Source organism: Eumetopias jubatus, unplaced genomic scaffold, assembly GCF_037043125.1.
Source record: "Eumetopias jubatus isolate StellerSeaLion01/CBP00866 unplaced genomic scaffold, mEumJub1_p1.0 scaffold_12, whole genome shotgun sequence".
Classification (NCBI taxonomy): domain Eukaryota; kingdom Metazoa; phylum Chordata; class Mammalia; order Carnivora; family Otariidae; genus Eumetopias; species Eumetopias jubatus.
The window spans coordinates 82,825,478-82,851,489 of NW_028274818.1; the positions used below are offsets into that span (position 1 = coordinate 82,825,478).

At 48.7% G+C, this 26,012-nt stretch overlaps 1 protein-coding gene across 1 annotated transcript in view; it reads left to right on the forward strand.

Moving 5' to 3' along the window:
• Window positions 1-26,012, forward strand: part of XYLT1 (xylosyltransferase 1) — a 289,891-nt gene that overhangs the window by 239,485 nt on the left and 24,394 nt on the right. Inside the window, exons 6-7 of the mRNA XM_028091669.2 lie at window positions 11,070-11,150; window positions 24,878-25,094. Coding sequence (XP_027947470.1) covers window positions 11,070-11,150; window positions 24,878-25,094 — 298 coding nt within the window. The remainder of the gene's footprint in view (window positions 1-11,069; window positions 11,151-24,877; window positions 25,095-26,012) is intronic.

Sequence of the window (26,012 nt, forward strand, 5' to 3'; positions counted from 1 at the left end):
AATGAACTCGTAGCAGCACCTATGTGAGCGGGTGTTCAGAATAGTCACAGATGACATTAAATTTTTTTCTTTCTTAAGAAACCCTCTATCAGTGACTATAGGAAGACCAGGGGAGAAGGAGCAAGGTATTACCTCTGAGCAAATACTTCAGGAATACCTGTTAACGAATGACCTTAACCCAAGGAGCTGGAAGCCTGTGCTCATGTATAGTCAGATAAAACCAGGGCTTAAGTTACCCCCGTTGAAACAGGTGCATGCAACTCGAAGTGATTCCAGGGGTTTAAAAAGCTGAATTCGTGTCTAACGTCTGAACTCAACACAATTTTGGGCACTTAGGAGATGCTCAAAAATGTACAGAAGGAAAATGGAGGAAGGGAGGGAGGGAGAGAAGGAGAAAGGAAATGTAATTCACAGCCCCAACAGTAACAACGGCTCATACCTACCCTAACCCTGAGCACACGCCTGTGCTAAGTGCCCAGCCGACATGCTGAGCATCATTCTCTTATCTTCAAGACCGCTCTACAGAATGTGTCCCGTCGGGATGCCCATTGCTCAGAAGGCAAGAGGGCTGTTCCACGAGGGTGTTCCTGCCCAAGGTCAGGCCGCCTAGTGAGCACAGAGCTCAGCCAGTCCTGCTACAGAGTGGTGGTCATATGCTATCCTCTGCCCTCCCCACCCCCGCAAAATTGGAATCTGAATTGGTCATCTTCCTTCATCATGTTCGAACTTTTATTGTTAAGCTACTAAACCTTTTACTCCCAGTTGAAACTTGACCCCATGTGGAAAGTAGGTGACGGTGCCTCCACTCTGGCAAAATCTCAAGTGAGCCATCCTGAGGTCCCACCAGCTCAGTGGCATCTAGGGCTGCCGCCAGGCACAGTATCAGAACCGTTGATCTGTAGGCTAAATTCTCTTTTAGAACATGTCGCAAGTTTTCTGTCTCTAAGAACTGCCACGTAACTACCTCAGAGCCTGTGTCCTTTGTTTAAACAGCCTGATGTCTTGTATAATTTCTCATCAACCCTGTGAAATAGACACACAGGCTTAGAATCTACAGAGGAAAAAATATACTACATGCAGTATGTCCTCAGTCTCTAGAGCCAAGACTCTGTGTCCCCTTGAGGTTTGCAGAGGTGGCTACGGCTTTGTTTTTCTGTAGCAGAGTGTGTGGCTTCTCTTTTGCGTTGCAGTGCATTTTGACCTTGTTCCAGCCCAGACAGGCTAGTGAACCTGGCAGGCTGCCCAAGGTGATCGGCGACAGTCTGCTGTCCTTTGAGCTCAGGCCCGCCCTGGGGCCAAAATTGGAACCCACCTGACCCTGAAGTTCTAGGGGCGGAGATCTTTGTAACATCCTACTCCCTGCAGAATATAGAACCTAGTTGGGGAGAAGTAAAAATAATTAGGACAGCAGTAGGAACAATAGCTACATTGTAGCATTCTGTGGGCTAGGTTACCCAGTCTCTGTGTCTGTTGCTTTCCTCTGCCCACCATTCATCATCCCGCTCCTAGTACCAGCATCCAGCATCCGTATCAGCCTGGACTTTTCAGTTGCAGGCAACACTGAATATCCTCTCACTTCATTTAATCCTTGCAGCAACCCGATGAAGTGTAGGCATTGTCATCCTCAGTTTTAAAGATGAGGAGAAAGAGCTTCAAATGGCAGAAATCACCTGTCCGAGGCCACCCAGCTAGTAAGTGGTAGAACCAGGACTTGAACCTACAATTCTCTGGTCTCAGGTCTCATTATTTTAACCACTCCACATACTGACATGTTCATTGTTGGTGCGTTAGGGACACCCATCTGGTGAAACTGGAATAGATACATTATTACTGTAGGTCAAAGCCGTCCTTTGCACAAACCCAGGGGAGTGTGGAATAGTGAAAAAAAAATCTCAGCCTTACACACAGAGGGGAAAGATGAGCTTATCAATATGGTTCAGTTCAGTCTAGTGCCCATTTGTACTCCCGCCTGTTCAGTTGAACTGACGCTGGGCCAGTTCTTACGAAGACAAGCAGGAGCTGAATAGGCAAAGGTAAAGGAAGGGTAGTCCCCATCATAGGGAACAAAGGCCCTCCTGGAATGCAGCACACGTGGGCTCAGCAGTTTCTTTGAGCCGCTCAGAAATGAGCAAGGGGACTGGGAAAGAGAACGAGGCACCAAGCTGCTAGAACTATGTTTCAGGCCTGTGTCGGACGCTGGGGGAAATAGAGATGAATCAGACAAGTTTCCTGTCCCGGGGTAGCTTCCAGACAAGGGACTTGAACATACATAACTTAGAGGCGTGCTAGGCTCACAGGCTTGGAGGATGAAAGGATGTAGGTGTGACAGGTGGTGGGCATGCCCTTCCTCTGGCATTTCTAAGCAACGGGTATGGGAACTTCCTGCTGAGCGCTTCCATACACTGAGCACCGGCCACAGGCCGGGCACTGTGGGTGCCGTTCCCGCAGCACACAGTCAGCTCAGATACCATTTTTATCCCCATTTTGCAGATTAGAAAACAGAGGCTCAGCCAGCTCCAGGAACTTGCTCAACATCAAACAGAAACAAAGTGGCAAAGATCGGGGAGAAATCTCTGAACTCAGCTCTCATTGTGACAAAGATGTGGATTTCTCGCTTACATCATCTCTGCTTTTAAGATTCAATCTTTGTCATTCACAGCGGGCCTCCTCTTGCCCCACCCCCCCAAAAAAGCAAATCAAATAAGTAGCTGTAATCAGTCATTGTAAGGGGATGCGGAAATTGGTTAGCCAAATGTTCTGCTCATTTGAGATGTCTGGTGGCATCTGAGGACAACCAGATTTCAGAAAATTAAAATACAATCAGATAGACCCCATGCGCGCACGCGCGCGCGCGCGCTCACACACAAGGCTGAATGGCAATGCAGCTCCCCATTCATGACTGCAGCAGTGTCCCAGGATCGGGAATGGCCTCGGGTGCTGATGCTTGTCAGTTACCTTTCCATTACAGCCGTCTGCAGGAAGGGCTGACATGTTAAGAGTTCCTGCTGATGGCTGATGGAGCCTCAGATAACCTGCCTCTTAGAATGGCTTATGTATGTTTCAAATGAAAAATGTGTGTCTTCCAAGTGCTCTGTGAGAGCGTTGAGGGTTTGAAAAATGGTTTGCCAGTTCCTGCAAACGCCATAAGCGTGTTTTAATTCTGCATCATTTTCACCAGTAACAAAAAGATAAATCCAATCAAAAGTGATTGAGTTTTATTAGCCAGGTGGTTCTCTAGTTTAGCCTGCCTGCCTGCCTGTGTGGAGAAGAGCTGCTCCCCGGTGTCTCCAGGAGGCTCTGTGCTCTATCTCACCTGGCATGTCACCCCATATCCCAAGAATCTACCTATTTGTCTGCCTTCCCCACGATCTCGTGTGCTTCTAGGGGACAGGGACCATAACTGCCTTATCCGCTGCTGTTTCAGGTAGCTGGCACCTGACCTATCCGAGAGGTAAGAAACCATGTTTCCAGGAGAGCAAAGTTTTGGAGTTTTCCAGGTCACAGTTATGAGGAGGCACAGAACACCTAGAAACCTTCAAATAACCCCAAAGACTGGGCAGGCAAGCCAGCTCTCAAACCACTTTGTACACCTTGCTAAGGAGTTAGGACATTGTCCTGCATGTGATGAAGAGCCACTGAAGGATATTAAATAGAGAGGAGATACGATCAGACTTATGTTCTAGAAAGATCCTGTGACTGCTTTCCAGAGGGTGGCTTAGAGTGGAATCCGAAAGCTGGGGCAGCATTTTATCCAGATCACTCCTCCTTGGGTGCCCAACTGTGGCTGTAATTTTGTCCATGGGGACCAGGAAGATCTACAGTGTCTAGCTTTTTCCATACATTTTCTCCTGTATCTCAAGAAAACTGGTCTCACTGTAAGCTTTGGCTGTATGCAAATCAGGGACTCCCCTTTTTTTGTCTCCAAAGTTTTTTTTGCTCTTGACTCTTCTTTAGAGAACTGTGAACTTGACCTTCCTTTCTTGTTCTGGAATTCTGGCCTTCCAGAGAGATGTGCTAGCAGACAAGAGGACTTCCATAAGGTCCAAGCATAACCTGCTTGGAGGGTGGCCAACGGAGCAATGGCAGGGTCTCCCCCGACTCCCCCACAACACACACACCCAAAAAGAAATAAGCCACATGGAAAAATGGGTGTGAATCCGTTTGTGAGCTGGAATGGGGCAAGAGGAAATCAGTGGCCAGGGCTCAGATTTTAGACGAGCAGAGCAGAAAGGCCCCAGACCCAGGACAGGAGGCTTTGTCTGGGTCACCTCCTGACGTGCAGCCCGTGTTCAAGGACTGTCCCTTCGAAAGGAAGTAGGAGGCCTCAGAAAGTGGCTGTCATTTCTCGCGCTTATTTCGTGGCTCTTGTTCTAAAGAAACAGAGCAGACTCCTAAAGCTGATGGGCCATGAGGAGAGCAGGATTGCAGAGCCCGGGCTGTGGACCTGGAGTGCCCAGGTCTGAGTCGGCACTCCACCTGCCCCAGAAGACGTTGGCCAAGCCCTTAAATCTCTTTGTGTTCCACTTTATTCATGCATCAACTTGATGGGGTAGTTGTTGGATGAAAGGGGGAGGAGCACTTAACCCTTTGTAGGCAACTCGGGCAAGGTTCCTGTGATTGTTACTAAGTGTTTTCTCCTGCCCTGGGTGGGCTTCATGGCCCCACATCCCCCCCAGTTCAAAGATACAGGGAGGAGCATTTTTGGTAGAGAGGAAAAGAGGTGGGCAAAGGCATGGATAGACAAGGGAATGATGGAGCCCCTCCCGCAGGGCAGGCACTGTGCTGGGCCCTGCACCCACATGCCCTGCACACCAGTGGTCCGCTTGGATATTTGTTAAGCATGCCAGTGAGTATTTGCTGAACATCCACCACGTATCAGGTCCTGGAGGAACAGAACAGAATGAGACCCAATGCCTGCTCATCTCACAACTATAACCAGGCCCTGAAGAGTGTTGTCCAAGGTGCCCGTGTTGAAAATCCCTGTGCTATTAACAGACAGATGGCACCAGCTGCAGCAGCTGCCCTGGGCACTGGATAGTTCTGGGCAACCCCCCCCCCCCCCCAACACACACACACACTCCTTGCTGCTTGACAGAGGCTCATTTGCGTCCCACTGGTTGTTGCTATCGTAGGGAAGCCAGAAAGGCCCTGCCAGGCCTGGCCAGCCTGCCCAAGAAGCCCACCGGCCTCCCCAGGACAGCCCCCCCACCATCACTTTGCAATTTCCTTCTCCCTCCCCACACCCCTGGGAGCCAGCCGGGGCAGGGCTGCGAGCCCCACCCTTGACTCTGGGAGTAGCCTGTCTGTGCAGTATGTCTTTCTATAAAAGCAAAGAGAGACTGACAAGTGCCTTTTGCATAAACACTTCCACATCTGGGAGTTTAATCCTACCGAAATCTATCCTACTCAAGTATGGAAAGATAAATATGCAAGGATGCGAGGCTCATAGGCATAGTATCTGTAAGTGGGGGGTGGGGGTTCAAACACCCTAAAGGTCCATCACTAAGGGATTGTCTGTGTCCATTCCGTAGGATTCCGTGTAGCTGTTAGAATTAGACAGATGCGCGGCCTAGATCAGTGCATGAAAAAGCCATGGACATACACGTTCCCATTTATGTAATAAAAATGAATGTGAGTAGTAGAGCATCTGCTTCATAGGGTCGTCACGAGGACTGAGTGGGTTAACATGCAGAGTGCTGAGGAGAGGAGCCCCCATCGTAGGCCCTTGAGTGTTAGATGCTCTGGTTACTCTCGTTCTTGCTCTTCTCTGTCTTGCTGCGGACAAAGCTGGGGAATGCGAATTTTAGAAGCATAGGAAAGGGTTACATTTGGCCTTCCCCACCCCTCCTGGTTTTCTCTACTCTTGGGCTCCTCATAAAAGGACGGAGTATGGGACGTCTGGGTGGCTCAGTCAGTTAAGCGTCTGCCTTCAGCTCAGGTCATGATCCTGATGCCTGGGATCGAGCCCCACATCAGGCTCCCTCCTCAGCAGCGGGTCTGCTCTGTTTCTCCCTCTCCCACTGCTTGTGCTACGCTCTCGCTACCTTTCTGTCAAATAATTTTTTTAAATCTTTTAAAAAAATTTTTAAAAAAAGGATAGAGTATGACATCCCACAGACCCAGATGCCACCAGCTCAGGTTGGTTTTCCCAGGACCAGCTGATTATAAAACTAAAACATCTGTGTCCTGGACACCCAACCAGGACAGTTGACCGCCCTCCATATGCCCCTGGTGGCCCAGGTGCTTTAGGAGGTACACAGACATGTAGTCATTATTGGTTCTCATGTGAAACCGGAAAAAAACATAAACAGTATATCAGAACGACTCAGCCTCAAAAGGAAATTTCTGACACTTGCTATGACATGGATTGTACCCTGAGAACATCACAAAAAGACAAATACCGGATGGGTCCCACTTACATGGGGTTCTTGGAGTTTGACTCCTCTATGAACTTGTTCACAGAGACGGGATGTAGAATGCTGGTTCCCAGGGGCTGGGAGCAGTGAGGACATGGGGAGCTCTTGTTTCCAGGTTTCAGAGATGGAGTTTCGCGAGATGAAAAGCGTTCCGGAGATAGATGCTGGTGATGCTTTGCAGAACTGTACGAATGTACTTCATACGCCTGAACTGTATACATTTAAAATGGTTAAGATGGCAAATTTTATGTTCTGTGTATTTTACCGCAATTTAAGACTGGGAAAAAAGTACATCAGATACTACAAATACCGTTGCACAGGGTACAGCTAAAGAACTGTTTAAATGGAGCATATCTATAAGACAACTGTGTGGATGAGATGCTAGGGGGAAGAAGCTGGGGAAATTCAGTAATCCTGTGCTCAGATGGCAGGTGCCTCCAAACACACCACCCCTGGCTTGCCCAGTGCCACAGTCCTCCGTTCCCTGCCACGCGTACACGTGTCTGCTCACGTGGCCCACCCACTGCATCCACGAGAGCTCGATCTGGGGCCCTCTGGGGTTTGCACGTACCCGGCGGCATCGGGGGTCAGAAGTCCTGAATCCTCACATTCACGAAAACTCTTAGGCTTCACTTTTGCCTTAGCAGTACTCTCGAGCCTCTGCCAGGCTCTTCCCAGCACCCTATATCAGACAGGGGGTTCTGGCCCACAGCATGGGGGGCGGGAAGGATGTAGAGCAGTTCAGTTGGTTCTGTGTGTGCTTTCTCCAAGTGGAGGCTGGGCCGGCCCCGTCCCCTCCACACCCTGCCCCCTGGAAGGACCTGAGCTGAACCATGCCCCCTCGTCCTATGCATCCTCATGCCCAGAGCCATGAAGCATCTTAGACACACAGAATGTTGAGGTGGCCCTCTGGGAGCCATCCTAACGCTGACACCAGCTGGAAGAATGGGGACAAGTCCCTTCTATGGGGCATTTCCCCAGCCACGCTCCGCAGGGACATCCCCTGGGTCTTACGCACAGGAAGCTTTCCAAGTTCAAATCTGGTTGGGTCATTATCCTCCTGTCTCCAGCTTGAAATGTCTTCAGCTTCTGATATTCAGGATGGTAATAATACCATGAAATAACAGCTAACATTTATCAAGGGCTTACTGTATGCCCAGTGATACCTGCCCAGGTCTTACGTGCATTACTTTATTGAATAATCCCAACACCTGAGGCTTACCGAGATGAAAGTAACTGGCTGCAAGTCCGGGCTTTCAGGAACAGCCCTTGGGGAGAAGATGAAGAAGGAAAGAGGAAGAGAATTAACTACCATATCCATGCCTCACTAAAAGCAGCACCTCTTAAACTTTAAAGGGCACGCATCCCCTGGGAATCTCGTTAGAGAGCCAGTTTTGACTCAGTAGGTCTTGGGCGGAGCCTGAGATGCTGCATTTCTAATAGCGGCAGGCTGGTGCTGTTCATCCAAAGATCAGGCTTTGAGTGGGGAGGCATCGGAGCACTTCCACCGGGGATGGAGCTCCTTCATTCATTCGTCCCCTCCCTCGTTCATTCGTTCCCTCATTCAGTTGTGGAAGTGGTCTTGTAGCGAGGGGCATGATGGGCTTTGACATTTGGAACGAGGTTCTGATCACTAAGCAGTGGCTTCTCTGAGCCTCAGTTGCCCATCTGCAAAATGGGAATGAAACTCACATCTCAGAACTCAGAGAGTCTCACAAACTCACAACTCAGAGAGTCTTTGTGAATATTCAAATGCAATAAAATGTGGCAAAAGTCTGCCCCAGGGTCTCAGGCACGGTGGGCATTTCATAAATGGTCATGGTTTGAGAGCTCTTTTTATCGGTTCTTTTGTTGATTGATTCCAACAGAGATTTTCACACGGTTCCAATAAGTGTATTTATATGACAGCAAATTTATTTATTGAAATAAATCCCTTCCTTATTAAAATAAATCATTTTTTTAACTTTTACTTATTTGCATATTTCCGCAAAGACATCCCAGTGGCTCTGAAGGCTGCCAGTGATGGGCCCAGAGTCACTATCCTGAATCCGAGGAATGGGCATGGACAAAGAAACATGGCTTCTAATGATTTCCACGAAAGGTGGAAGGAGATTGTAGAGGCAGGCACAGGTGACGAGCTGCGGGAGCCACTTGGCAAATGACTCCACCAGAAGGGAGGAGTGAGAAGTGGATGTGGTGGGGAGAGGGAGAGAGAGAGGCTGGGACTGCGTAAAATGTCAGCAGATCGCAAACTCTTCATTATCCAAGGGGAACTAAAGATTATGTAGGCAATTATAGACAGGCCACCGAAAGCAACAACAGGAAAATGTGGGCCCCAGCCAAATTGCATGTCCCCTTGAAGAAGGGCTGGGGAGATGGGCTCTGGCATGCCGATCAGGCTTTCTACTCTGAAGGAGAGGGAGAGGGAGGGGGCTGGGGGCTCCCATGGAGGGGGACGCGGGGGTCCCCTCGCCCTGCCAGTCCGGCCAAGCCAGGCACACAGCGCTTTGCTTTGAAAGGCAGCCTTACCCCCAGCTCCAGGCCTGGAATCCACAGCCCCCTCCCTGGGCACTACCCCCCCCCAAGATGTCATCTTTTGAGACGATTTCATGTGGAAGCATCGCTAAGTAAATTCGCTAAATGCCTATTCATCCCCGTCAGATGGGGACTCGGTGAAGCAGTAAATGTGAAAATGGCCCCAGCTCAGGGCCCTGAAAGGCGCTTTCTGGGGTTGCCAAATGGAGCTGCGGCCGCTGACCCTGGGAGCCCCCGGAGCCCCGGCCCAGCCCCTCCAATCCTCCCCCTGAGGCCGCTGAGAGGCCCTATTTATTATTCCCGCTGCCAGGGACCCATTCAGAGGTTAACTTGTCTCCGTATTCATCAGGACGACAATAATGAACTGTCGCAGAGTGGCGAGGGGGTTGGTAAATAGGAACTGCTAAGACGTGGAGAGGGAATGGGCCTCCTTACGGTTTGGAAAGAGACAGCGCTTTCTTTTTTTTGGTATGGTCTCATTTCTCCCGGCAACTTCGAGAGGGCCTGTGCCCACAGCTGCCCCATAACTTGGTAGGAGGCACACGGGCTTTCCCTTGCAGCATGCGGACACGGTTGTCCACACAGGAAACGCACCATTTTGCAGACACGTGGGGTTCGCCTTTTGTCTGCATCCCTGGGATTCACCCTTGTGCGCCCCCGCGGGGCTTGGCTTGCTGCGTGCGTAGCAGATGGACCTCCGTGCAGACAAGGGGCTTCTCGGCCGCCGCTAGAATGGGCTGGCTATGAGTCGGGGTTTAGTTCAGGGGTAGGATGTTTTCACTGCAGCGCCTCTTAACCGCTTGGTGCCCCCTCCACCGGAATTATGAGTTGGTCACCGTGAGTCATCCAATCACGGAACAGGGGCTGGCGGTGGCTGTAGGGAGTTGCAGGGACATGAAGGAGGGGTGCCGGGTGGGGGCCGCTCAGACCAGACGGTGGGGAGGTGGAAGGAGAGAGCACCTTGCATTTATTGCACACCTACTATATGCTCTTTTAGTGCACCCAGTTATCCGTTCGCTCTGTAGGCACAGAGAGCCTGCTATCTGCTGGGCAGCCAGGGGAGTTCAGAGAAGCCCTCCCCCCGACGCCCCGAGGTTCAGTTACTCACCCTTGGACACACAGCTGGGTCAGGAGTGGAGCTGGGATCTGTCTCCAGACCCTTCTGCTTCGAGAGCCCAGGTATTGCTTTCTGAGGCACCCACCTGCCTCCCAAAGGTCCGGTGGCCTCCATTCTCTGCCCAAGGACGGCCTTCCTTTCTACTGCTTCTGTCCTGTCCCCCGCTTTGAAACAGTGGTTAACCCTTTCCTTCTGAAGTAAAAATCCAGCACCGTTTACCTGTTTGGGTCTATTCAGCAGAAGAGACGACTGCATTTCGGGCAGATGGAGACCCGTGTGACTGCCTTTTAAAATACGGTCACAGCTGTGTGCACAAGCCGATTAGCTGTGACTACACTGCGGGTTCCGAGACTGATGGCGATAAATTTGGGATAACAATGCTGGGAACGACGTCATCTGTTTGGCTCACGCTTCATATTTTTCGAAGCTCACTCAGTCAGTAGCCCAGTGGGTTTTGAGGACTTGGTATTCCTTCATCCAACAACAAGCTAATGTAGCTCCTACTGGGTGCCAGGGAGGAGCAAGTCCCACTAGGCTCTGCCTTCATGGAGCTTACATCATAATATCAGCAAATTTAACACTCAGTAATGGACACAGAGCGATGTGATGAAGGTGAAGGTGGGGGAAGCAGATGCTACTTTAGGTTGGGTGGCCAGAAAGGGCCTCTCTGAAGAGGTGACATTTGGAAGGAGACCCGGATGACATAACAACAAGCCAGACCTGGAAAGAGACAAGGCAGAATTTCCCAGGCACAGCAGGTGCAAAGGCCCTGAGGTTGCTAAGTATCTGGCATCGCACTGCAACCGATGACTTCATGTTTGCCAAGCCCAGTGCTGGGCACTGGAGATTCTAAAACAGCTGGGGCACCATGCTTACCCTCAAAGAGTTCACAGACTATGGAACATGTAGGATACACACACACTAATAGTCCTTTTTAACATAGTATGGTAAGTCCATGGTCTCTGGAGGACTCTGACCTTCCTCTTGGTTTGTTTCCACAGGACAAATGACCAGCTGGTGGCATTTCTCTCCCGATACCGAGATATGAATTTCCTGAAGTCACACGGCCGGGACAATGCAAGGTAGTACATCCTATCACCCCCCACCCTTGTGCAAGATGGAAATGAAAATCCAAGTGCTCATTTGGGGCTTCCTTCCAGACTGGTTTGATGCAGCCAGAGAAAGTAGATGGAGAAAGGCATGGCTCACATGGCCTCTTTCACCTAAGATCTGAATTGGTCTCTCATGTTAGCCAAGGACCCGAATAATAGTAAATGCGTCTCCTCGCGTGTTAGCCCTTTACACCTTTTTTTCTGAGCACTTTTCCTGAGTTTGTTTATCTCATTACGGCAACCCTTTGAGGTAAGTAGGGCAGCTGTGGCTAATCCCCACTTTATTGGTGGGAAGACCGAGGCCCCTAGTTGAAGCAATGGCCTCAGTTCATCGGGTGAGTGACGTGGGGCCATCACTGGTCAGCCAGTCATTCAGCAAATATTTGCCCCATGCCAAACACGTGCCAGGCACCCTTCTAGAGGTGAACAAGACAAAAATCCCCGTTCTCATGGAATTTACTTCAGAGGGAGAAAGAGTCTCTCGCCGGCATGGAGTTGAGCTCAAATATCCTGACTTCTACCCCGTGCCCAAGCCAGTGCCTCACTCTTGCCACCCAAGACACGGGGCAGGGGCTCGAGGCACCAGAAGCACGATCTGAATCCATTGCACCTCACTCACCTAGAATGAGTGAGGCCAAACAGCTCTGAGCCACATCTACATCTCTGGCCAGAGATCAGCTAGAAGGGATTCAGTCTCGAGCGCCCCCTGTAGGGGAGATCACAGGACCGGCCTCACCCCTAACAAAAACCCAGCCCCGGATCACTCTGACGTGCGGGAGGTTTTTTCCTAGCGCTGAACGCAGACCATAACCTGCCCGCACATGGGATAATTTGAGCGCCTTCCTGTGTTTTGTTTGGGCCTCGCGGTGGTTTGGTTTTGTTTTGCTTTAATTCAAGTGCTTCATTTGAAAATGAATAGCCGCGTGTAAAAATAGCAATGTTTCCCAGGCACATTCACATTTCAGCTCCTCTTAAAAGACCCCGCCCGGCGTCCACTCACTCTGGGCCTGAGTTTTTTCATTGGAGGCTCTCCCCCGGGTCCTACATGAAGCCTGCGTCCTCCAGGTCACTGCGGGCCTCACCTGTCCCCCTTCCCTACTTAGCTCCCCCAGTGGCCTTTCGGTTTGCAATCTGTGCTTCAGGTGTTCTCTGCCAGGGCTGACGGAGGCGTCATTTTGGCTGGCTCTGGAGCTCCGCTCACCCAGTTACCCATGGCACGGGAGGGGCAGAATGTAAGCAGTGAGCTCCATCTCCCAAGCTCTCCATATGTAAACCCAGACTCCTTCATTGTGTCATTTCTAAAATTCTAACTCTGATTTCATCCAGCTCTTGAAAGATTGTTCCTATCCTACTGGCAGCCTGCATTTTTTTTTTTTTTTTAATGTTTAGAAGGAGCTCCGCCACCCCCCAGCCCTGACTTGAGGATGCTTTGTAAATCAGCCCAGATGAGCATGTTCCAGCCGCAAAGGGTAGAGAGGCCTGGGGTAGACATGGAAGAATTATAGCCCCTGGGCGTTGTGTTCCTAGTAAGTGCCCCGCTCCACTGACCCTTTTCCTGCAGGATCTTCTTAGAGCCATTCAGTGCAAAATAAGAATTACTATCCCCATCTGTCAGGAGAAGCAAGGGGGTCTTTGGGAGTCCAAATGATTTTGCCAAGGTTACACAACTGGTAAGTGCTAGAATTTGAACCCAGTTCTCTGGCCCCAAAGCCCAGGTGGAGCAAGGCTGAACTGAACAAGATTCCATGCAGGTGTTCCATTGCCCTAGTAAAGGCCCTGTGTGATGATGGTGAGGAGGAGGATGGTGATGCCATGGCCGTGATAAGCAGAGGGCAAAAATATTGCTGGTGGAAGAAATAGATAGTTGGTGTTTGAGCCAGAGTTGAGCCTCTGGATGTGTGGGTACATCCTGTCTAGCTGATATGCACTGGTAGTCAACAGGTAGTACCCAAAGGGCACAGGATAAGATGAAGATTCAGGCTAAGATGTGGCTCACACCTCCTCCCAAAACCCTAAAACCCAAGGCTTTCTGAACAGAAAAGCTCACAAGTTCCACCACCCATGAATGAGCCCTTGGCTGGTTTTCTCTCACTAAGATGAATGAAGGGCAGCAATTGAATATTCATTTCGTAGTAAAATGAGCCATCATCTGCCCCCCCCCCCCGTCGCCCTCTGTCAGCTGGGGCCTCACCTGCTGCATGAGCCAGCCTAGCCACGGCGCATGCTCTGTCATCCCCTCTGCAGGGCACAGAGCGGCCATGGCTTAGCTCCAGGCCCGGCACGGGTGGCGTGTTACAAAGGACGCTTGGTGGCAGATGACAGAAACCCAGCTGAAACTAGGCTAAGCGAGTAAAGGAAGTTAATGGAAGGAGAACATTGGTGTCCCACTTCGGATAGGGCTGAATCAGGCAGTTCAGATGGTATCATCAAGCCCAGACTCCGTTAGTTCTTGTCTTTTCCTTTTGTGTGTGGGTTTTGGGGTTTGTTTTTTTGTTTTTTGTTTTTTGTGGGTTTTTTTTTTTGGCTGTTGAATTATTTACTATTATTCCTGGAGCGGGTTAAAGAAAAATAAACACCTCAAATAGCCAAGGAGTTCAATAACAAGAATCTTTTTCTTTGTCTTTTTTAATTGGGATGTAATTGACATAACATTAGATTAGCTCCAGGTGGAAGACATAACCGTTTGTTATTTGCATATATTGCAAAATAATCACCATAAGTCTCGTTACCATCCGCCAGTGCACAGAGTTACATTTTTTCCTTGTGATGAGAACGTCTCAGATCTACTCTCTTAGCCGCTTTCCGATACACGATACAGTATTACTGACTGCACGTCACGTCACGTTCTCACGTCTCCGGGACGGATTTATTTTACAACTGGACATTTGTACTTTCTGACTACCTCCTTACCTTCTGTTAGTTCTCGTTTCCTTTATGTTGGTTTGATTTTTCTGGCTTCAGATGGCAACTGTTTGCAACTTATTAGCCTCGTCTTACAGATGAGGAAACGGAGACGTTAAGTAACTCACTTAAGCCCACACAGGGCAGGGCTAGGACTCAAACCTGGGGGGTGGGTGTCCCCAGAGCCCAAGCTCGTGACCCCTGCATGATGCAGCCTGTCTGTGCTCTGGGCCTGCCTTCCTCCCATATGCTGGGCGGCCTCAAGGCAGCCACTCTGCTTCTCTGGGCTTCATGTCCTCCCTTGGAAAAACGAAGGGGATGAACAAGAAGGTCTCCGAGGCCCTTCCCGTTCTGACGCTCTCTGCTCCTGGACTCACCCTTGTAAAAGAGAAAAACGAAGAGTTTGAAAGACCAAATGATGTGGGGAGGCCGGAGCACGCAGTGAGACACAAAATAGGCCACGGGGTGCCTCGGTTTTTAATTCCACATGGTTCCTAATAGCGGTGTTGACCTTCTGTCCCCATCTCCAGCCCTTGGCAGCCCATTTGGATTCCCAGCTCCAGCTGCGAAGAGACAGTATAAAGGCAAACTAATATTTTAAAAGCGGCCAAATTGGTCCTGACTGTTCCTGTAATTAAATGAAGGGGAGTGTTGTGTTCACCGTTTCTCCTTGCTTTCCTCCAAAAATTAAAGTAACCAGATACAGCAAAAGCCAGGCAGCACAGTTAACCATTTTCCCAGCGAGCCTCTGCAGGCCGAGCAGAAGCAGGGGCCCTCAAGTCCACTGTGAGTCTCAGTGGGCAGGTCCTAGCAGACGTCCCCCAGAACTCCTGGCTGCTTCTGCCCAGGGGCCCTGCGAGACATTTCTCAAATGTCTGCAGCCTGGGTGTTGGGGAGCCCCTGACAGGGGACAAAAGGGAATATCCTTTCCATCAGCCTGAATAGGATTTCCTCTGGGACTTTTCCTGCCTCGATCCATCTGAGCTCGTTGCCACCTGATCCAAGGTCCCCAGGGTCCCCATGCTGAGCCCGGGGACGCAGTGGGGCGCGGGGCTAAGCACCTGCCCACTGGAGGCTCGGCTCATGTGTTGAAATGCCGCCTCTGTTTCCTTATCTTTATAACATCGGAACAGGGAGGTCGGGATTGTGGAGGACCAAGTGTCCTCACTGACCCCAGGAAGGCCCCGAGCCAGGCACTGTCCACTGTGTTGTCTCATTCCAACCTCACTTGGCAGGTGCAGCCCCCTCTTAGAGATGAGTACGACTGAATCATGGAGAGTTGTTTTCATGGGCTCACGGTTCCACGGCCGCTGGGCAGCAGGGCTGGGATTGAAACCTGGTTCACTCTGACTTTAAAGACCTGGGTGGGTTTTTTTTTTGGGGGGGGGTTATTTTTTTGTTTGTTTGTTTGTTTTTGGTCACACCATGATTCGTGACTGCATCTGAGAGGACCTGCAGTTTTAGGTTCTTGGGAGGGATATAGATGAAAAAGCAAAATTCTAACTTTAAGCAGAAGTGTTTTTTCAATGATTTGGGGAGGGGCGATTAGGTCCTTTCCCTGCTTTGTAGGGTCAGCATATCCCAACGAGTGTTCACGATCCAGCAGTGTGGTATGCGAGATGGTTTCTGGTAGTTCATTCACAATTATACAGGGAAATTTAGGTATTGAGCCTAAGTGTATCAACAAACATTTATATAACTGATTTCATGATTTCATGGCTATTATGCTTAGCGTAAGACTAAGTTTAAAAAAAAATAGTTGAAGCTATTTAAAGCTGACTTAGAGAAAAATCACAGGGGAGCTTTCCTGTAGGTGTTACATAAAGCACCTGGCACAGCAGGTAAGAATTCAGGCTTGGACTCTAGGCATGTGACCTTGACTGAGTTACATCAATCACCTGTATGTCTGTTTCCTCATCTGGAAAATGAGAATGATGCTAATAAGACCAGCCTTGTGAGAGTCGTTAAAAGAATTAAATGGGTTGACTACAGGGATAAACTCTTGGAACAGTTAGTTGTGCATATTAACTTGGTAAGGACAGTGGTCGTGATGATGATGGAGAAGTTATGAAAATGGAATACAAATGATTGACATTTGGAACTTTCTACAATTCTTACAGAAACAATTAGCCATTTGAAATGTAAAAAGGCTAGACCCCTAGGAAACTAGGAGGGGTCCTAGCCCCCAGGTCAGAAGTGATGTCAGTCAGTTTCTTCCTGTTCTCAGGTCCGTACCCCACCTGTTTTAAGCAGCACCCCCCCCCATTGGGCACCAGAATGGTAGCTAAGCAGCTTCAGCAGCTCCTTCTCTCTGACGTTGAACTAATCTTCAGACCCAAATGTCCCTTGATATATAAACAGGCAACTGTTTAGCCAAAAGTTGGCAAATCCATTGAGAGCCTGGCCAGGAACCTCCTCCAAGCAAATCTGCTCTCAGGAGGCCCTTTCGTGCCAACGTGCTTATCAAGAGATGGGCTCTCTCCCCAGCTGTCTTGTAGCTCTATGATTAATGCGAGGAGATAATTAATACCTCATTTCCAATGAGGAGAGCAGATTGCATTTCCCTTTCACTTTTCTTCAACCCAACCAGTGAGTTTATCACTGTTTGCGTGTTCACTTTATTTAATCCAATTACAGCAGCCATGTCAAAATAAAGTTTAGCATCGCACCAGCACCCACGCAAAGCTGTGGACGCATGTCCTTTTTTGGCCTCCACGTGGGTTTTGAGGTCAGCTTGGGAACTTTTCTTTTTTCCAAAACAATACACATCCAAGATGGACCAAAGACTAGAAGCAAAGTATGTTGATGGTGTCATCTCTGAGAGGTAGAGTTTGATTTTTACTTTTTTCTATTCCAAGTCTTCTATGATGGAAACGTGCATTATGTTTATAAACAGAACCAAAGGCAGTACACATTGTTTTTTAAAAATGTGTGAACAATTGTGGCATACCAGTTAGCCCTCAGTGGACCTTTAGATTCTTGGAAGTACAAGCTGATTTGCGGCCCCAGGCACCACGAAGACCATGGGCCACCAAGTCAAGTCTAGGTCCCAGGATTTGGGCCTCTGACTCTACATCTCTTCTCAGGCTTCTTTCCCCCACCCCACCCCCACCCTTGGAGGTCAAACCCAAGTCCGCTTTCTTCACACAAGGCAGTAGTGAGAGTCACGTGGGAAGGGTTTCCTGGGGGCCAGGGACTGTCTTAAATGCTTTACAGAGATGACTTCTTTCAAGTCTCAAAACCACCCCATGATGTAAATGTGGTCCTATTAGGGCCCATTTTCCAGATGGGGACACTGAGGCAAGGTAGGTTAAACAACACCCAGCTCATCAGTGGGGAAGCAGACCAGAACCCAGGAAGTCTAGCCCTCGCGTCTGCACTCCTAGTCACTGTACTACACTCATTCCTTCAGCATGTTCATTGCGGAGCTTTCCACCATGTCCCAGTAGATGATGCATTCCCTCCAGCAATGAAGTCAGAGTCAGCCTCGCCTGTGGTTGGCCTACTGGAGTGTGTCGGCAGAGCTGACCATATCTCTGTAGTCTCACTCCAGCCACCTTGGCGTCTTTCCATTCGTTGGGCTCTTGCACACGCTCTACCTGTCCCTTAGAAAACTCTTTCCCACAGCTCCTTGGATGACCGATTTTCTTCCCACCCTTCACAGGAAGCTTAAATGCCACCTCCTCAGTGAAGCCTTCCCCAACAATCTTCACTAATGACGTCCCTGTCTCTTTCTCTTCTGTCCTTGCCCTCTGAGTTCTTCTGTAGAACACTTACCGCACACAATTATATGTTAATGTGTTTTGTGGCTCTTTGTGTCTACTTACTTAGTTATTAGAGCAGGATTATAGCTGGGTGGCTGAGAGTGTGGAATCCAGAGCTTGACGGCTAGGGTTAGAATCACACCCTTGCCCCAACCAGCTGTATGGCCTTGGGGAAATTACTTAGTGTCTCTGTTCCTTCGTTTGTAAAATGAACCCTCATAGGGTTGTGGTGAAGACTAAATGAGAGAGTATGTCTTAAGCGTGAGGAACAGAGTCTAGAAAGTGGCAAGTACTCAGTAAATGGTGGGTGTTATTATTTCTGTATTTTATCTCCCTGGAAGAGAGAAGGGCAGGGATGATGTCCATCTTAGTCACCGCCATATTCTCAGCACGCAGACGGAGAGTATCCAAGATGCTACCTAGAGTTGCCGAGTGAGTGAATGCCCCAAGCCCCCTTGTTCTTCCAGATACTGCAGAGTAGAGGCAAGACAGTTGACTCCAACCGAGGTCAGGAAGGGGCAACAACCCACCCTGGGCCTGAGAGAAAATGGCCAACAGCGCCCCTGTGGAGCTGCCAACTAGGTGCCAGTGAGCTGGATCCTTGCTGACTCGCAATGTCGGGCCTGACACTTGTCACTTCTGCCACCACAACCACGGGCATTGTTTACTAAAATAATCTCAGGATGGGGTGCTTGCGTGGCTCAGTCATTTGGGCATCCAATTCTTGGTTCCGGCTCAGATCACGATCTCAGGGTCATGGGATCAAGCCCCGCATCACGCTCCATGCTCAGTGGGGTGTCTGCTTGAGATTCTCTCCCTCTGCCCCGCCCCAAATAAAAATAAATAAATCTTCAAAATCTCTGGAGATGAAATTCATCAGGAGGCTTTGGGCTTCTGTCCTTGGTGCTGAAGCATCGTGTCTTGTCAGGATCTAGGGGTGTCTTCTTAGCTCTGGAGATGTCCTGCTCATGCCTGTCTATCAAACTGCAGGAGAGAGAACAGGAGAGATGGAAATCTTAAGTTTGTAGCTTGATGAAGGAAAAATATTAAGCATCTTGGTGAACATTTATGGAGTGCTGTGGGTTTTCATGCTTTGTTCCATGACTTTATTTTTTAACTAAAATGCTTAGGTCGGACTTATGCTAAAGGAGTAATCTGGATTCCATGACAGATCACTGGACAGGAAGGAGAAGAAGGGGAGATTTTATTCCTAGGCTATGTGACTTTGGATGACTTTGAATCATACATCCTCTCAGTGTGTTGTTTTGGGTTTTTTTCCCCAATCTATAGAGTTAATTATATTAGCTGATTGCTAAGATTCCTTCTTACTCAAACACGCTGTAAAATCTGAGGGGCAGAGTTCTTCCTTTTTGAACTCATTACAGGACAAGACAGTTCTGGAATAATTCCACACTCAATGAATATGCCAAGACGGTAGCCAGGGAATTAACTGAATTGAGAGACTTCATTGTCTGCCTTTTCTGAGACCAGTTTCAAAGGCTACAGCAGCTTTCTTAACTGACCTTTCCACACAAGGATGAGAATCAGGACCCCTGTCCCCTTCCCTCCAAGTTTCTTTGATGCTCAACTGAGTAGAGCTTGGTCCCTGTGACATTTCAGTAGAATCATATTTAGTTATGACTTTGTTCCATGTTGTGCCAATAGAGAAAGTCTCTGGAAGGCAAACCGCCCATCCCTGAAAGCCTAGGAGGTAAACCCGAAGGCAGGTGATTCCATGTTTGCCCTTAAGTAGTCTGTCCTGAAGACAGAGGTTCTTGTGAGGTCAGGCTCTTCCAAGACCAACAATGAGTCCTTTTCTCTCGGATTTCAGATTTCTGCACAGTGTCTTTTTGAGGTAGAAGTTCTCAGATCCTCTGTTTGGATCCTTTTGCAAGGAGCCTGACAAATTGGGACAGAAGAAGAACACAGAGTAGTTAAGAGCTTGCACTGGATTCATCCAGACCTGGTTTCGAGTCCAGGACCACTAGCTGTGTGACTAGAGAATGCACTTGACCTTCTTGTGATTCAGTTCCTTCGTCTGTCAAGTGTATATTAGAAGAATCAGATACCTGGTTAACTAAGGGCTGCTACTTCCTGATTGAACAACCAGCATGGCTGTTAGCTGTTACTCTTCCCTTTATTCGTTGGCTCAGGAAATATTTATTGAGACCAGCTGTATGCGAGGTACTATTATAGGTACTAAGGATACAGCCATGAACAAAAATAAGCCAAAGGAAAACAAAAACCCTCTGCCCTCTTGGACTTACATCCGGTAAGGAGACAGTAAACTAAATAAATACCTTGTATATGGTAATGCAAAGTTTTAAATGCTATGAAAAAAAGCAGAGCACAAAAGGGTGGTCAGGAACATGAGGGACTATGGAGGGTACTGCCACTTTGTAAGAAGGGACTGACACCTGGGTCGGTCCATGGCTAGGATGAACGGTGCTTCCTGAACACTTAGCAAGAACCTTCATAAACCTCACCTGTCACGCCTTCACAGCTGATTCAGGGGGTTGTCAGCACAGCTGTGATGGAGCTGAACCTACAGATGAGCAAACTGGCATTCAGAGAGCCCGGGCAACCCCACAGCTCACCGTCTGTGAAAGCAGAGACAGCCTTGGTACCCAGATGCTCTCCGCATCTCTTCTCTCATTCCACCTGTTGCCCCTATTGCCCCCACATAAGCAAGTCATCTGGAGATGAAACTAGAGAGAGGGGAGTGTCATTGGTCACCCTCTGTATATCGGGCCCAGTCTGCACGCCACCCCTCAGGTGACAGCACCACGCATCCTTGGCTGCTGACCAACATTTGTGAACAGCCACACCCAGCTGTTGGCCAATTTACCTTGATTTCCAGCCATTCCCTTTGCAAGCGGTGGCAAATGCCCAGGGCAGGAAACAAAATGCAGATCCCTGCCCAAGCAGCTGACTCCTTTCCCTTGCTAGAAACCCAGACTCTGGGCCTCGGGCCACCTCCTCCCTAGTCCAGACCCCCTCTCAACCCTGGAACTGAGAGCTGGGGGATTGTTTGTCTCTATTGACTCATAATTAACCAAAGCATGAATTTGCAGCTTATCACTTTTCAAATGCAGTAAATATAGCAACCAATCTCCCACCCCATGAATATTTCATTTTGGAGATTACTGCATAAATGTTGTATTCGGATATTATGGTCTGGGACGTCACATTAAAATTGCAAGAGGATGCTATTCTCCCATAATGGAACACGAAATGTGGAAAGAAAACTTTTGCATGTCCTCACACCTGTATTTCTTTTCTTTCTCTGGGTTAGTCTTGGTTACCATGTAAGTTCTGCTGTAAGTTAGCTAAAATTTAAAGTCTTAAGCATGGTTAAGTGTCTGTGATTGGATATTATTATATAATTAGCACCAGCCAGAGCTGAGGTAGGATTTTCTTTTCCTAAACTCAGGGGCTTCCTTTAGTGGACGGGTTTTAGAGCTCAGTTTTGTGTCCGTGGAATGGTACAGGAAGTATACTGAAAAACCTTCAACAAGTCACTCCCAGAGAGAACATGGCTTCGTGAACAGCTTGGATTTTACCCTTGGAAACCTTGTGTTAGGGAAAGAACAAGACCTAGGGTCTTTGAATATCTGGGCCTTCTGGTTGGCTTGTGTCCTCTGTGTATCCTCGGAAGAGTCATCAGCCTTCTCTGGGATCCCATGTATGCAGCTGGAATTCCTGCCCCACACTCTCTTCCTGGGTAGAACAGAGTGACTTAGAGAGTGTCACAACTGGAAAACGCCAGACAGTTACCTTAACCCATGGTTATCATGGCTGGTGGCCCATGAGCTGGGGTCAGGCAGGGATCTGTTTTATGTAGCCAGAAATACCTTTTTTTTTTTTTTAAGGAGTTTGAGTGTTTTTCAAAAAATGCTTTCTCTCCTTCTTTGCTAACTCCACCTACCCTATTGTCTTATACCCGGCCTGCTTCCCACACTTCCATTATCGGTCTGACCCCTGTAGGCATCTGAGGTTGCGATCCAGACCTAGCCCAACTTTATCATTTTACCAAGGGGGAAGCCAGTACTCAAGGACATCACTTCCCAAAGTCAACTCAGCTGGTTACTGGTGGAGCCGAACCACAGTGTAGATGAAAAGCGCTTTTCAGCAGAACTCAGCCTGTTCACCGTCGTCATTGTTTTGATGACACTCATCATTTCTGTTAAGAACTCAGTGTATTACATCATCATGCTTAAAGGGTGACCAGTGTATAGGGGCAGGTCCCCCACTTAAATGCAGAAAAAAGTACTGGGGTTATGGATTTATTAGCGAGGTTTCACACGCATCCCTCCAGTGGATGTTAGTGGATTGGGGGAGGCCCAGCAAGAGGGAGTCTCTGTACATTTCAGCATGTCCAGCACAGTGAAACTGACTCCAGCTTTTGTACCCTGCAGTGTGGCCATCACAATAGGCCTTTCCTGAGGGGCGCCTGGGTGGCTCAGTTGGTTAAGTGTCCAACTGTTAATTTCTCCTCAGGCCATGATCTCAAGGTCATGAGATCAGGCCCCACGTCGGTCTCCACGCTCAGCATGGAGTCTGCTTGGGATTCTCTCTCTCCCTCTCTCTCCCTTTGCTCCTTCCCCCGCTTGCTCTCTCTCTCAAATAAATAAGGTCTTTAAAAAAGAAAAAAAAAATAGACCTTTCCTGAATCACTGCCTTGCGCTGTCCTAGGAACTGGGAGGAAAGCGGAAAGGAGGAATCCGAGGTTAGTTCTAATGAGAGCCACGTCTACCTGGGGGGAGACTGGTAACTCGAATCTGAAGCCAGTGATGACATCTGTAATGGAGGTACAAAGACCTGTAGACGCAGGACGAGGGAGGTGGGCTGGCTTAGTGGAAGAGGGGTATTTACATGCCACAGCCGTGGTTACCTGCTCTGTCCGGGGCCTGAGAACATTCACCTCCATCCTGGTAGGGATAAAAGTTTAAATTGTTGAGGAATGTACTAGGATTTTCTCAACTGCAAGTGATAGAATCTCATCTCCAAATGCCCTAAGCACATTACTGATGAGCCTGGTGGTGAGTCACACGGGGTGGGCTCCAGGATCTCAAGCTAAGTCACTGAGACCTAACCCCCCCCTTCCTTCTGCTCCTTTCCCTCCCTGTCTCCCTCACTCTTTTGCTCTCTCTCCATTTCCCCCTCTCCGTCCCTCTCCCTTCTGTGTTACCTCCACTATCAAACAGCTTCTATACTCAGGGGAACAGGATGGCCGCTAGCAGCTCTAGGCTGACATTCTCCCCGCAGAAACGCCATAGAAGAGCCTCCTTCCTGGTAGATGCAGCAAAAATCCAGGGCCCGATCTCAGACTTACCTTGAGTTACTCACCCATCCCTGAACCAGTTATCCAGCCGGGCAGATGGAACACTCTCATGACCAGCCTGGTCATGTTACCACCCCTGGTGCTGGGTGTAGGGCATGAATCCAAGTCAACTGAGACTGAAGATAGGTGACTGTCCAAGGAACAATCAAGGTGTGGTCCCAGAAAATTGAGTGGATGCTGGGTAGTCAAGAACACGGGATGAAGCCTTGAAAACATGCTGGGTGGAGGAAGCCAAATACAAACAGGCCACATATTGTCTGATTGAATCTATGAAATGTCCAGAATAAGTAAAATCCACAGATGCAGAAAGCACATTGGCGGTTGCCAGAGGCCAGGGGCAGAGGGACGGAGCGAGTGACTGCTCCCGGGTACAGGGTCTCCTTTGGGGGAGGGTGCGTAAATATTCTGAAACTACATAGGCGGCAACTGTGCAGCATCATGAACGTACAAATACCATTGAATTGTGCACTTTAAAATGGTTGATCTTGTGTTGTATGAGCTGGAGAAGCAGCAAGATCCCTGGATCAGGAGATGGCTAGACTGCAGGCTCCCAGAGAGAGAACTAGCTCCTGAGGGGCAGGAGCATCCTTCCTTCTGCTCCTTCCTGCCCCACACCAGGCCAGCACACTGCCTGGCACACAGTGTGTGTGAAGTTCATCCTGCAAAGGAACTGACGGTTCGGGCCAGAAGGCTTGGTTCTAGTTCTACCCACCCTCCCAGCACATCTGTTTTAGCAGCCCTTTGATCTTTGATTTCTGCATCTACGAATTAGGAGCTGCCAATTCTGCTCAGCCTGCCTTGCAAATCCCAAACACACACACACACACACACACACACACACACACACACACACACACTAATGCAGGAGTTACTAATCTGGGGTTCATGGAGACAATTCAAGGGTTCCATAATTTGGGCTGGGCAGAAAATTATCTTTGTTTCCACTAAACTCTCATTAAAATCCAGCTAAATAGAGGTAACACACCACAACAGTTTTAGCAGTAACTGTTAGGAATCACAGATTTTCATATCACATTCTGGTTGTGCATATACCTCTAAGTATCATTTACGTTCACCTCTTCTGCACAATTACAGTAGTTATTAGACCTGCCACAAGATCATGTTATCTCGTGATTAAAAAAGAAAAACAAAACACATGATTATCATGAATTCGGTGTTTTTAAAAAATCTTTTGTGATCCTGTATTTAATGCGTGAATCCAAAAGCACACAGATTATCAGATTGTAAATTTGGGGTTGTTAAAAAATACTTTGTAACCCTACATATTTTGAGGTGTGCCTTTAAGAGCATGATTCTGAGACGAGCATCCAGAGGCTGTATTCACCCAACTGCCAAGGCATTCACGGCATGAAAAGGTGATTTCCAAAAGTTCTGCAAAGGAAGAAGATGATCATTGCATTGTTCTAGTGCCGGGCAAATCCCCCTAAACACTCTAAGCTTCAGGGTCCTCAGCTGTAAAATGGGCATAATGGCAATGCCTGTTTCATAGGGATATAGTGACCTGTCTCACTTCTGAAGATCAAGTGACAAACTACACACACAGCCCCTCCCCGGCTCGATCCCTGGCATACAGTAAGTGCCCAGTACATGCTTTTATTGCCATGATTGTGCTATTTCATTTGGATTCCGTCCCCCTTTGGGCTGAAGCGCGACTTTGTCTTTCCCAGGTTCATCCGAAAGCAGGGTCTGGACCGGCTCTTCCTGGAGTGTGACGCCCACATGTGGCGCCTGGGGGACCGGCGAATCCCGGAGGGCATTGCGGTGGATGGAGGCTCGGATTGGTTCCTGCTGAACCGGAAGTTTGTGGAGTATGTGACGTTCTCCACAGATGATCTAGTGACCAAGATGAAGCAGTTTTACTCCTACACCCTGCTTCCTGCTGAGGTGAGTGTGTAGGAAAAAAGTCCCTGAGCAGGTTAGGAGCTGGCTCTAGCCTTTGGAGCAACACAGAAGCTGAATTTTTGCTGAAGGTTTGGCAAAGCGATGCTGGATCCAATACGTAGTCCTGCAAACATCCAGATGAAGGTGGAGAACTGCATCGGCCACCGGGTCCTTGCTGTCATAGCAGGCCTCCGGCCCTGCTCTGGTCTGCATGGAGGGTGTATGGCAGACAGACACACGACTGCCAGCAGCAGTCCACACGGCATCTTTGTGCAAAGTAGAAAAAGCCCTTCCTCAAGACACTTGGCTCCCATTGGTCATAAAAATCATCCTGATATACTGATCTTGTTAGAACAAGACACTTCACTGCCACTTTCCAGAAAATGTTTGTTAAAAACAAAAAAATAGAAATCTCTCATACCTACCATGTTGATGTTGCCCCATTAGGGTTGTGCAGTGTGTAGCCTGTGCAACTGTATATGTTGGCTTTTTCAGGACACACCCACATCAACTTTTGATAGATCCTCCATGGTCACCAATCCTGTAATACCCACTTTTTCAACATGAAGAATACCTTTTCTAATTTTTTAATATTTGTCTATCATTCCCTGACAGAGAGTAGTGTTGGCCTCATCATTCACAAATGGAAATTCCAATGATTCCAAAGACAGAGAGCCAGGGCTTCTGCTGGACCTGTGCTATCCCCCGTACTGACAGCCACTGGGACTCAGCATTTCCTGATGACTTTTAGAAGCATTTGAAAAGCTCCAGGGAGCCTGTCACCAGTTTTCAGACTTCAGTGCAGGAAAGGTATCTTAGTTCAGACTGCTGCAATGAGGTACAACAGAGTAGGCGGCTTATACACAACAAAAATTTACTTCCCACCATTCTGAAGGTTGCAAGTCTCAGGTCCGGGTGCCA